General features: G+C 41.2%; 1 protein-coding gene across 2 annotated transcripts in view; it reads left to right on the top strand.

Moving 5' to 3' along the window:
- The window catches only part of P2RX1 (purinergic receptor P2X 1), an 85,652-nt gene that overhangs the window by 17,394 nt on the left and 54,658 nt on the right, over positions 1-13,600 (top strand). For both annotated transcript variants that reach the window (XM_066576931.1, XM_066576921.1), the window contains exons 2-4: positions 779-926; positions 5,936-6,007; positions 8,419-8,485. In XM_066576931.1, the coding sequence (XP_066433028.1) occupies positions 779-926; positions 5,936-6,007; positions 8,419-8,485 (287 nt within the window). The remainder of the gene's footprint in view (positions 1-778; positions 927-5,935; positions 6,008-8,418; positions 8,486-13,600) is intronic.

Here is a 13,600-nt window from a genome sequence, read left to right as displayed (position 1 = left end):
TGCAAAAAAGAAGGCTGAGAGGAGACTTAATAGCTGTCTACAAATATCTGAAGGGCTGTCACAGTGCAGAGGGATCAGCCCTATTCTCATTTGTACAAGGAAAGACTAGAAGCAATGGGATAAAGCTGAAAGGGGAGAGATACAGATCAGATATTAGAAAAAACTTTCTGACAGTGAGGGTGATCAATGAGTGGAACAGGTTACCACAGGAGGTGGTGAGTTCTCCTTCAATGGAAGTGTTCAAACAAAGGCTGGACAAATATCTTTCTGGGATAATTGAGTGAATCCTGCACTGAGCAAGGGGTTGGACAAGATGACCCTGGAGGTCCCTTCCAACTGTACCAGTCTATGATTTTATGGGGTTCCAGTGTCTCCTGTCCTCCTCATTACGGGTTTGCTTCACTCCCTGCAGTGAGGAAGAGAATGAATGAAGCAACAATCACAAAGCGACCCCCACAGTGACAGGAAACTTCTAAATAAGGTCTGGTTCAACTAATGAATTTCAAAAGCCACATAATTGCTTGAATAAGGTCCCCAAAGACCCCTGAGTCTTCAACACTAATAAGCAAGCAGCATGAAGACCAGGGACCAAGTGAATGGGGCCAGCTGCAGTTCTCGACATAGTAGTTGGCCGGGGTATTGCTGTACAGGGCAAAAACAGCTAAGGGGATTCAGTGCTAAAATTTTGCTGCTTCTCCTTCATTCCCATTAAGTGTTACTGCTGCATGTGTAACTACAGTATAAATGTTAACAACACTTTACTCTTGTTTGCATTTAGATGGGTGTTCTTGTATGAGAAAGGCTATCAGGCCGTAGATGACATCATCAGCTCAGTCTCTGTAAAAATGAAAGGCATAGCAATTACCAATGTTCCTACCATGGGCACAGAAATCTGGGATGTTGCTGACTATGTTTTTCCTCCACAGGTGAGATAAAGTTTTTAATTGGTTTTAAAGACATCTGCATACTTCTAGTATATACAGGGCTTTATGAAATATTCGAAAAATATAATGACTAAGGCTGCCGGTCTACGGGCGCTTTTGAATTGCGTTCCCTGCGGCGATAATCCAGACCCTCTGTCCATGAGCGAAGAATCATTGCCATGCTCCGCTCGCGGCCGGCAATTTGCAGCTTGCTGCGAATTGCCGCGATTCTCCGCGGTCAGCCTATCTGTCAGATAGGCTGACCACAGAGATCCGTCTCCAGGCTCTTGCTCCCGGGCGGTGGCTCTACCGCAACGCCAGTTGACAGGCAGCCTAACTAGAGTAAACTTGATTCATTCTCATTTCTTTTAGGCTCATATTTTGTGAGCACATAAAAGAGGAGCATGCTCTACTTTTGTGCATATTTGCTGACCTGTAGAAGTCTATGGAAAGTGTGCATTAAGAACTCATTAGACTAAATAGTCATTTAAATTGAGGTGTGTTAGTCTACAGTGTGCAAATAAACATGCCCTGTGAGCCCAAAAGGTACAGTAAAATATGCAGAAATACCTTGTGCTGAGTTGTATGCTATAATGCAATGCAGAGATGAAGTTGACATCTCACTGCAGTTCTTTCTACACGTGGATTCCCATTGAAATGCATAGGACACTTTTGGATTCGATTTCACCGTGGATTCTACATCAAATCTGCAATTAACCCCTTGATGACATGGCCTTTTTTGGCGTTAAGGACCAAGCGATTTTTGATATTTTTCAAAAGCCATAACTTTTAGAGATGAGCGAGCGTACTCGGATAAGCACTACTCGCTCGAGTAATTTGCTTTATCCGAGTATCGCTGTGCTCGGGTCTGCAGATTCGGGTGCCGGCACGGAGCGGGGAGCTGCAGGGGAGAGCGGGGAGGAACGGAGGTAAGATCTTTCTCTCCTTCTCTCCCGCCCGCTCTCCCCTGCTCCCCGCTGCGACTCACCTGTCAGCCGCAGCGGCACCCGAATCTTCAGGGACGAGCACAGCGATACTCGGATAAAGCACATTACTCGAGCGAGTAGTGCTTTTCCGAGTACGCTCGCTCATCTCTAATAACTTTTTTATTTTTCTGTCGATGCGGCCATATAAGGGCTTGTTTTTTGCGTGGCAAACTTTAGATTGTTTTGGTACCATTTTTGCGTACATAGACTACATTGTAAAACTTTTATTATTTTCTTTTATGATCGTAGGGAGAGAAAACGCATCAATTCTGCCATAGATTTTTAGTTTTTTTTAAAAAGCGTTAATTATGCAGCATAAATGATACAACACATTTTTTTTTGCGGGTCGGTACGGTTACAATGATACCAAAATTCTTATATTTTTTTTTAGGTTTTTCCACAATAAAAACCCTTTTTTTTTAGAAATTATTTTTTTTTCTAAACTCGCTGCATTCAAAGGGCTATAACTTTTTTATTTTTCCATCGACGGCGCTCTGAGGGCTTATTTTTTGCAAGACGAGCTGTAGTTTTTCTTGGTACTATTTTGGGGTACATACGTTTTTTTTAATCACTTTTATTGCGTTTTATGGGAGGCAAAATGCTTAAAATGAGCATTTTGCCTCAGTTTTTTAGCATTTTTTTTACGCTTTTTGCCGTGCAGGATAAAAAGTGTGTTCAATGTATTGTACGCGTCGTTACGGACGCGTCGATACCAAATATGTGGGGTTTTTAATTTAAAATTTTTTTTTTATGCTGATATGAGAAAAAGCATTTAAAAAAAGGATTTTTAACGTTTTTTTTACATTTTTACTTTTTGAACTTTATTTTTCTCTTTTTTTTACCACACATGTGTCCCTCTGAGGGACTTTTACTGAGGCACTGCAGATCGCTGCAGTAATGCATGGCAGGGCTTCTGCCATGCCTTATCACTTACTATAGGGATCATAGGCTATGGCAGTACAGTACGCCGGTATCCATAGCAACCGGCCGGGCTCTCGCGAGACAGAGAACCCTACTTAGAACGTGGCAGGGAAGGGGTTAACAGCGGGGGTTGGGGGCTGTTGCAGCGGGACGCCGGCTACTAGTGACAGCCGGCTCCCGCTGCGGGATAGCGCGAGATCTGCTTTGATCTCGCGCTATCCCTATGACGTAAAGGTACGTCATTTTGCGGGAAGTACCTGTCTCCCATGACGTACCCTTACGTCATGGGGCGGGAAGGGGTTAAACGCACCGTGTGAATAAGGTGCGTTTAATTGCAGATTTGATGTGGAATCCACGGGTATATTCACACTCTGCCAAAATTCTGCAGACTTTTCTCAGTAGAATGCTGTGGAAAATTTACTGAATTTTACCATATTAGCAATGTGGATGAAGTAAAGAAACCTTGTTCACGTGTTGTGGAGAAAAACATTTCTGTAAGTTGATGTGCGCTGTAGATTTTCACTTTTTTCACCCCTTCAAACAAGGCGGTGAAATCTGTGGCAAATCTGCAACATTTTGGCAGCAACTCTGTGGCAAAATCCATACCGATCGGTGTGGATTATGCCTGTGAAAAGTTTCCGCTATGGAAAAAGTGTAGAGGATCTGCAAAATGTGAAATTAAAGGTGAAACCTTCTCTTAGGGCTCACGCAGGAGTATTATCACTGTGTATTATGCACATAACATGCATATTTTCTGGGTGTTTTAGGTACTCATTGCCTATAAGGGGTGTATTACACACCAAAATGGAACATACTGTGTATTATGCTTGCGAGAAAAATGCAGGTGAGAGTGGCCCAATATAAGGCATTGGGCTTTTACCACTGCATATTACACATGTAAAATATACGAGTGTATTACGGCCGCGTGAGTAAGCTCTTACACTTCATTTATGAGGTTTCCCTATTTTTACTGATAATGCCTACTAGAAATGCTTACTAGCAAAATGAAATGTACATGCCTTCCATGACCGCTAAATGTCCCATAGCATTCATGGTGTATCGAGACACAGAGTGAAAAGATTTTAAATTATTCACACAACTCAAAAGAACTTTCATTTATTAAGTATGTCCTGTAACCTACTGACATTGAGTAGTTCAGAACCTAAGGACACAGCACTGTTCTGAAGACATAGAATACACAGTGTATATATATATATATATATAGTCAAAAGTTCTAGAACCCCTCAATTTTTCAAGCTTTTATTGATATTTACACAGTTTAATGTCTAAAATGACACCAAATAACAAATAAACAAGATGAATAAAAATAATGGATTAACTTTATTTCACCAAATAAGGCCGCCTGCAGACGGGTGGAAATTCCGCGGCAGGATTTCCTGCGGAATTTCCACCCTTGGAAGCTGCCATAGGATTGCGTTAGCAAACACAATCATAGGCAGACGGCCGCGGTTTGTCCGTGCGAAATTTCGTGCGGCAAATAAACCACAGCATGCTCCATTTCTCTGCGGGGCTCGCAGAGCCCCGCAAAGAAACGTCACCGCCCAGCTGCCGGCTCGGTTTGCGCATGTGCCGGCTGCCCGGAGCGGCTCCATTGAACACAGCAGAAGACCGCACAGTGCAAGCGCATCTAAATGGAAGGAGAAGACAGTGTTAGACGGCACCATGGAGACGAGGACGCCAGCAACGGAGCAGGTAAGTGAATAACTTCTGTATGGCTCATATTTAATGCACGATGTACATTACAAAGTGCATTAATATGGCCATACAGAAGTGTATAACCCCACTTGCTCCCGCGAGACAACCCCTTTAACTGCATATTTTGCTTTAGATGTGATTCCTTTAATGTTAGTTAAGCATAAATAGCAATTTGTTAAATGGTCCTATTGTTCCCTCCAAATTCTCAGAATGGCAAATGCCATATAATGTGAACCATTATTCCAACCAGTAAGAAGCCTAACACATGATGTACAGTGGGGCCCAGTTCTTGTATCACCAACTTTATACAAGCAACACATTCCCCCCAACCATTATAAAAAACTTTCTAGGTAAAGTGTATTTCACATTATGTTGACCTACATAAGTAGTAATATAAAAAACTTGAAATGTGTGTCACAAAAAAAACCTTGCCTGACGGGAATATTCCAAATAATTCAGGAGGTGAAATAGTACTAGAATCACCATTAAATATTCTTTTGAAAAAAATTCTGTTGACCATCTAGAATAGTTGAGACACCTGTACTAATAGTTTGCATCCAATTTCAAACCATAATTTGCTGTCTGTGCTACAGAGCAGCTGTCTTTGATGTGTTCCCTGAAAAAAAGCCCTATAGTTAAAATCATAAATTCAGACTATTGTTGCGTTTCATGTTACAATATTTTTACGTTTTTAACTTCTGAACCCTTTAGCAATTTCAGATTACTTGCTGGACTTGAACTGTGTTAATGTAACAAATAACTGGACAAATTGAGGTGTTCTATAACTCTTGACTGGTAGTGTATATATTATATACACACAGAGATGAGTATATACACATATACTATTAATATATACTCTTATCTTTGTCCAGAGAGAGCTAGGGTTATTGACTTTATTTTACATTATTTGAATCCCACCAGAGGGCTTTTACATCATTAGGAAATTATCAATATTCCAGTAATACTTTACAATTATTATTGCCAGTATATATACTATGTGCAGCCATTTGTTAGCAGATCTCCAGGACACTACTATATCAGAGTGCAGCTCAAACATGGTAATCCGAATGTAATAGCCTGGCCATTTGAGGAAAGAGTTAATTGAATAAATAGTCTTGGTAAACTATTATTCTTTATCATCTCCCATTGGCACTGACTTAAACCTCTAAATATGGGTCCTCTTTAACCCAACGCAGCTTTCATCAATTGGTTTCCTGTGAAATAGTCATAAATAGACCAAGCTAGAATAGTTCTCTAGCAGTACCAATAGATCATATGCTAGGGTCATGCAAGAGTTCAGTTGACATTCCATGTAAATTACCAACATCTTTCAGCTACTGAAACTTTCTGCTTTCTGCTAACTTATGTTGTTCTTTGCTTTTTCAACAGGGAGACAGCTCCTTCGTTGTGATGACAAACTTCATAATCACTCCAGAGCAACAAATGAGAAACTGTAATGAGGTATCTACAACTGATCATAGGTCAGAAGCGTTGATTTGTTAGGCTGTCTGCACATGAATGCGTCAGATTCCGCAAGCGGATTTCCGCCACGGACCAAATTGTGATTGTTTGCAGACGATTGCTGAATCAGTCGTTTTTCCATGCTGATATACGTGGATTTACAGCGTATCGTCCGTGTGGAAAAAAGATCGCAAGCAGGCGATACGCATTCCTGCTTCCTTTTGTATGTTAAAATCTGCGCCCATGCACAATGTCATTGCGGATGCACTGCAATTCAAATGCTTCCATAGAGATCAATGAAGCCCGTCTGCGCAAATATATAGCATGCTGTGAATTTTTTTCTTGCATGAAAAAAAAAAAAAATCGCAATTCACATCTGCACGTCTGCTTGAAGCTGCGGCAGTCAATGCCTTCCAATGGACGAATATTACAGCGGATCTTCTGCATGGGTGTCAATTGCGGATTCCGCAATTAAAATCCATTCATGTGCAGACGGCCTTAGTGTAGGGAATTAGTTGTATTCTTTTAGTGAAATGGGATGTTTTTTGTCAGCAACACTGATCTATCTTGTCTCCAGCAAGGGCTACATTGTACGCTCAGCAGTGCGTTCTCAGCAATACCATATGCAGCTTATGTAACTTCACTCACTAGATGTCACTTTTCCTTTCTGTCCTCCCATAGCAGAAGATGGAAATATTATGAGAGTCGATGTCCCTATTCAACTGTGTAACTATGACGAGTGTCACATGTTTGCAGTCCTATCTCTCCACATAATGTTTCCCTGTGGTTAGATATTTTAACATAAAATGATAAATTTTGTGATTGTCCAAAGTTGTCTTTCAGCTGTGGCCTAAACGTCCAACAGGCTAAAAAGTTAAAACTATTTTGAGATGGAAATAGAGATGAGCGAACGTACTCGGTAAGGGCGATTTCGCAATCGAGCACCGCGATTTTCGAGTACTATACTACTCGGGTGAAAAGTACTCGGGTGCGCCGGGGGGCAGAGGGAGGGCGCGGCGGAGCGGGGGGTAGCAGCGGGGAACAGGGGGGAGCCCTCTCTCTCTCTCCCCCCCACTCCCCACTTTTTTCCTGGTTGAAAGATACCTTGAAGGGGTTTTCTAAGTTACATTTTTTTCACTAAAATAAAAATGTTTGGCACTGTGTTAGGCCGTCACCCTGCGTTTCAGATTTCTCTGTATTGTGGATGACCACGACGGCTCGTACGTTTTTTTTTTCACTCATTATTTGTATTTTGTACGTACCCACATCCCATATGCAACGCCAGCACCGGAGGGGGTAAGTATATAACTTCTGTATGGCCAATATTTAATGCACGATGTATATTACAAAGTGCATTTATATGGCCATACAGAAGTGCTTATCCCCACTTGCTATCGCGGGACAACCCCTTTAAGTGAATGGAAAGGGGCGGAGAAGAGCGAGGAGTGAAATCTTCTGCAGCTGCCCCGCTGTGAGGCAATGATGCTCGCTCCTGGGCAACATCACAGGAGCGAGTACATGCTGGGACGAGTGTTGGGCATTGTTTGCCCGACATTCGGCCAGTGTAAATGGGGCCTAATAACACACAAACAGTTGTACTGCTCATGCAGAACACAAAGGGTAAAAGTGAATCCTTGAAAGTAATAAACTGTTGATGCCCCTCCAGGTTACGCCAGAGCACCTCAAAACAGGTAAGGTCAGGACTTGCAAAACACAAAGCTTCTTCTGTTAAACTATTTGCGTATTTCACTGTGTTTTTTTTCCTTACAGAATTGTGCATTTGTGCCAAAAAGTTCCCCCTGCTGGCCGCTCTTTCAGAGAGCCAGCGATACTCGCTCCTGTGCAGCAGCACGGGAGCAAGTATGTGCAGGGACGAGTGTCGGCCATCGTTTGGCTGACATTCGACCCCCGTATCTGGGGCTATAGTTTAGTTAGATTACGTTTGTCTATGATTGCGATAACTTAGATAGCAATCAGACCAGGTATTTTTGTAGTTAATGCAGAAACCCAGGTAATAGGTAAGTGTACTTTTTCCTGCATCTTAATAAGCCCAAGAGTGAATGTAAAAATTCTTTATAATGGAAATAAATCCTGTGGGACAAAAGCTAAAAGTGAAGGAATAGACATTTGTTTGAACAAAAGGTTGTATAACACAAGCACCCTGCTAAGCCGAATCTATCTGCATGTGCTTGAAAATCCTGGGAATATGAAACTACCCAGAGCCAAATAAGGTCAGCTTCTTTTCATTAAAGGTTATTTTTGCCAAGTAGCCTAAGAAGAATGCAATAAATCATGTTTTAAATAGCAAAAATGGTTAATGTCCTCAAGATGAAGACTTCCAGGGCACTAGTAATGGCAAGAATAGCTATTCCAGCACTGCAATTCTTACCAGTAATCTTCATGTTTTCCAGCTTCCTGAGGTAGCACCTTGCAAAACTAATGATGATTGTAAAGCTATGTCTACTCGACTAACCCAAGGTATGCAATGTTTGATTTAAAGAATGTTTACAAAAGTACTGGGGATAGTATATGTGACTAAGAAATTCTTCATGCTCTTCTAATCATATTCACAGTATTCACAACATATGTATTCTTGCTTTTTGTGCATTATTAATCATCCTGCATATCCTGATGTCCTTCATTCTCTTCTGTGCCAAAGAAGTGTTCATACTGTATAAGACACTCACAAATCATAACCTACCAGGGAAAAATGAATTTTTAGTTTTTTTATTGATGGAGTGCTTGCAGATATGCCCCCCTTTTTCTGTTAAGCAACACTTAGTAGAATATCGAGCACTGGCTTGACATTTCATAGCAAATACAGTTCTTGACTGAAGCTATGTAAATGACAGAACAACTTGGCATGAGTTCTTCATTTCCATATCATTTCTCACTGGTAGTTGTCACCATTAATCATCCTATGGCTGGTTTCAGACAAGCTTATTATGGCATCTGTAATACGGAGATATCCCAACTGCCGGTTTTACTGACCCGAAATTGGAGCATCATAAGCCCCGATGCTACCCAATTCCTACTTACTTAAGTTAAAACGTATAGAGTACAAGAATATAAATGTTGAACAAAATGTTTGAGAAATGTAATTGGAATCTGTTTTAGCCATTCAGATTTTGGCAAATTAAAACATCGGGCTGTGTGGTTTTACAGTAAAAGTAGATATGACATGATCACAACGTTGGCATATAAACAAATGAGAAATTTAGAAAAAAAAATTACTAATTAAAACCAGATATTGACACATATTCTAGTTTTCTAATCTGTTTTTATTTTGAGAGTGCAGATTTTTTAAATTCTATTTTACCTGTGCTGCATGTAACAGCATTCAGAAATGCTTTACAGCTGAAACCATGGGCCATTCACACAATGGGCAGGAGCTGACACATTGACTTCTATGGGAAGCTATTCTAGGCATGTCCTTTAATCTGTGTAGAAGTCACAGTGCAAGGGGAGAATATATGCTCTGACCATCACCTATTGTGAATGGTGGTTCCTGTTTTAGCTATAAATGGGTACCCCCTTAGACTGTAATCTTGCCTATGATACTAATGAGATGACTGCTGAAAAGTTTTCTCTACAGAACAAGAAGCATCAGAATCTTATTAGACTCAGGCCGAGCTCACATGGCCATAAGCGTAAAAGGTCGCGGGGCTGCCGCAGTATTTTACAGCATTTTTACAGCTGTGGACCTGGCCATGACCCTGCGTATGGCCACGTAAGTTGGCAAAATTGTACTGCGCATGACCGTGTACTCATGCAGGCGGTTACGGGCAGTACACTTGCTGTTTATATCACCCACGTTGTCGCTTTGTGATGATGCGTATACCCGCAGCCCATGCACAATGTAATTGTGTATGGGCTGTGGGTATATACACAACAATAGAGAACAATGGGCTCTATTTCACATATATACATGGCAAAATAGAATCATAGAATAGTAGAGTTGGAAGGGACCTCCAGGGTCATCGGGTCCAACCCAATAAAAGATGCTGCGTTCTATTTTGCGCTCGCGGATTAAGCAATTCTAACATGCTAATGTGAGTGGAACTGCATAATTGATTGCCTGTGAGCTACCACGTATCACACTGGCGTACAGAATCTGCGTAATACACAATTCCTATACAGTTGTGTTAGCCCAGCCTTAGTGTTCAGTATGAAAAATGCAGGATTTAAAAAAAAAATAATTGTGAATTCGAAAAAAATAAATAAAATTCGTAAACCGTTTAATGTAAAAACTTACATAACACAGTAGGTAATTTTGTGATTACACATTCTTTTAATATTTGAAGAAGTTCTATAGAATTGAATCCACCTATAGGAAAGTTCCTGCAAACTAGAAGCATAAATAGAACTGAAATTTAATTTGCAATCAAACTTAATTTTGCATGAAGTTGTAGCAGTCAGTACGCCCATCCAACTTCTAAACTTGTAGCCATTTCATATAGTTTTAGGTCTTGTTCTGTGCAGCTGTACACACTGGGGGGAATTTATAACTACTGTCATACAGATGAACACTCTACCTTCCTAATGTCATGCTTCGCAGACCATAACTCATAATGTACAACTTGGAGTCTTGTTCTTATTAGGTGTTTGTTACTTGTTTTCCCTCTTCCCTCCCACATTCTGAGACCAAACATTTAATTTTAGATAACTGAGTTCAAGCAGCAAACTTAACCCTTTCCAATCCACTGTCTGACCTCTGAAGACATTATGATTTAAAGCTGTACAGCTCCGATGTTGTAAAACATCCATCGGGGTTCTCTTACTGTATATTGCCAGCCTCTTTGCTGTCGGAACCTATCCAAAGTACCATCTCATGCAGTACTGACTTTAGCCAGCATATAGCGCCATTGTATAACGGCTGAAAAAGAGTAAGCCCTCTAGGAAAACCAGGATACAAATTGGATTGGAAAGGGTTAATACTGACAGAATAAGATTTTATACAACTCTACAATAGTGAATTACAATTATATTTCTGGATTGAACTCCTAGTTAATTACCTTTTGGGAAAAATTATATGGTCAACATTAAAACCCAATAATATTGTTACATGGAAGACGATAGCCACTTGATGATCACATGTCTCATAATCTACTGCATGCATTTTTGTATAAAAATCAATAAAATATATATCAAAGAAAAAAGCATAAAACTAGACAATTTTATCACATGCTGTATGATAAATAAACCCATGCTGGGCCCCAACAGGAGCTTCAGCATGTCAACTACAGTGAAAGAGGCATAGGAGGAAGAAGAGTCTGACAGCTATAAAATCGGATCGGCTTTTCTACTTTTTGCTCAGCTTTCAGAACCAGAGTTCAGTACATCCTGCAAGTTTTTATCTGCAAAAATGGGGAATTCATAAAGTGAATATCTGTCAGACTGGTATCTCGCCACTGCTGGCTATATCAGTTGGAAGTTTGCAGTGATGTTTCATTAAAAATTATAGAAGGTTTGAGTTAGCAGCTCCCAACAAAGTGAAAGAAATGTGCAGGTCTGCTAGAACTGCAATGCAAAAGTAAAGGAACTCCAAGATGCAGCAGCATCCTGCGGGCACTAAAATGTCTTCAAGCATGTAATATGTTTATTATTTTAAATTGCATTATTGCTATATTACCTATACTTATAAGGCCGGCTGCACACGACCGGGTCGGATTTCACATGTGCTCGGCTGGCGTCCACGTGTACCTGTCATTTCTTCTTGTGTTCTGTACTGTGGATGGTCTACACGGATCGCCATCAGACATGCACAGTATGGTTTTTTTTTCGAAAGCCCAACTTTCGCGATCTTTCCGCATTGTTATTTGTGGAAGCACCACAGGTCGGATGGCTTCAGAGAGGAATGCACGCAAAAATAGAGCATGTTGCGATTTTACCTCCACGAGCGGAAAATCGTAATTAGTTTCTACTTGTGTGCAGGAAAACACTTTTCCGTAGAATGCTATGGGCGTTATTAGCTGCAGAATCTGGAGGTAGATGCCCGGTTCGGATTACGCAATGCAAATCCGTCCGTTTGTAGGCGGCCTAAGGGTGCCTTCACACTTGCGATCGCAATATCTCTGCGTTTTTAACGCAAATGTTATAGGACATTTTAATGTTAAAAACGCATCGCACAAATATCACAAGTTTGTGCTTTGCATTTTTAAACACCAGAAAGTCCTATTGACAGTCGCGTTAATAAAACGCAGCAATATCACAATCGCAAGTGTGAAGCCACCTTAGATCTGAGGTTTTTAGCGTGCCTGTTCATCAAACAACAAAGTAACTTCACTCAGATTAGTGCGTACACTAAATAGCATATCTGCACAATAAGAGACCAACAGCTGTCTCTTTGGCCTTGGCCTACAGAAAGAACTCAGGATAGGTAGAAATCAGCCTTAGGCCTCCCTCACGAAGGCGTATGCAGTAATGCAGTGTTTTTCAACTATGCGTTTACGGCTGTTTCAGGATTTGTCCTATCTTTTGACAACACAATGCAGGAGACTCCTATAGACTCACATAGGAGTCTATGGGAGCCGGCCAGCAAGGGGAGGGGAGGGAGTTTAGCAGCAGTGAGCGCTACTAAACAATGACAGGTGCCTCTAGTGAGGCATTTCATGTCATTTAACATTGTTCTGGCAGCCAAGAGATTTTGGACTGCGGCATCAGTCCACTGCAAGACTCCGCAGCCAGCTGGGTAAAATTGCAAACAATAGCCGCGACTTGATCGCTGCTATTCTTTATTCACACGATTTTATGTAATAGGAGAGAACTGTCCATGCATGTGTATGACTCAGCCAATTTTATGGGAATTATGGAAACAGCAATGATGGGAATACCCCGTTAACAGCGTTAGCTCTTTTACATCATTCTTACATGTAGTAACTAGAAATACAAGAATATTAATTTTAAACAAAAATGGTCATTTCCCCTGTGTATGTTTTATTTTGAAACGCTGCCGTGTTGCAAAATAAACACACTTTGAAGTTTGCCTCAGAGCTGTGCTCTGAGTCAGAGGTGGGCCATGCCAGCTTCTCCCTGCCAGTGTAATGTTACAGCTCTCTCCTAATACACAAAAGCGGCGAAGACGGCTGCACTGCAGGTGCGGATGACTATCCGCAGCGGCGGAAGAAAGAACACATGATCGGCAATAGAAACGGTCATGTGTTCTTTCTTCGCACCTGCAGTGCGGCCGTCTTATCCGCCAGGAAGACGGGTGCATCAGTGCCCTGATGCGCCCGTGTGACTGAGCCCTAAGAAAGTAAAATGTCACTACTTGTTGAATTTCAAGTCTGCGTATGGAAAAAAAAAAGTCTGTGACGCATACACTACATTTTAAAGCAAATGGGATACTTTAGATGTGGATTTTGCTGCAGATTTGATGTGGAATTGGTACTGATTGACCCATCGGCATAGCAGTAGCATTAGCAGCCGGGATGTTGCCATGGTCTTAAGAGATCAGGGGCACAATCCCTAAGAATTCCCTCCCTGCAAAGTAATAATCTGTTTTTCTGCCCCCACAGTGATAGTGTCCTCCTATGTGCCCCTCCATTGTGAGATGTCTTACCTGCTCATGAAGACATCCTTATTTCCATACTG

The sequence above is a fragment of the Eleutherodactylus coqui genome, chromosome 1 (assembly GCF_035609145.1).
Source record: "Eleutherodactylus coqui strain aEleCoq1 chromosome 1, aEleCoq1.hap1, whole genome shotgun sequence".
Classification (NCBI taxonomy): Eukaryota; Metazoa; Chordata; class Amphibia; order Anura; family Eleutherodactylidae; genus Eleutherodactylus; species Eleutherodactylus coqui.
The sequence above is the reverse complement of the archived record's forward strand: the minus strand, read 5'-3'. Positions and strand labels throughout refer to the sequence as shown.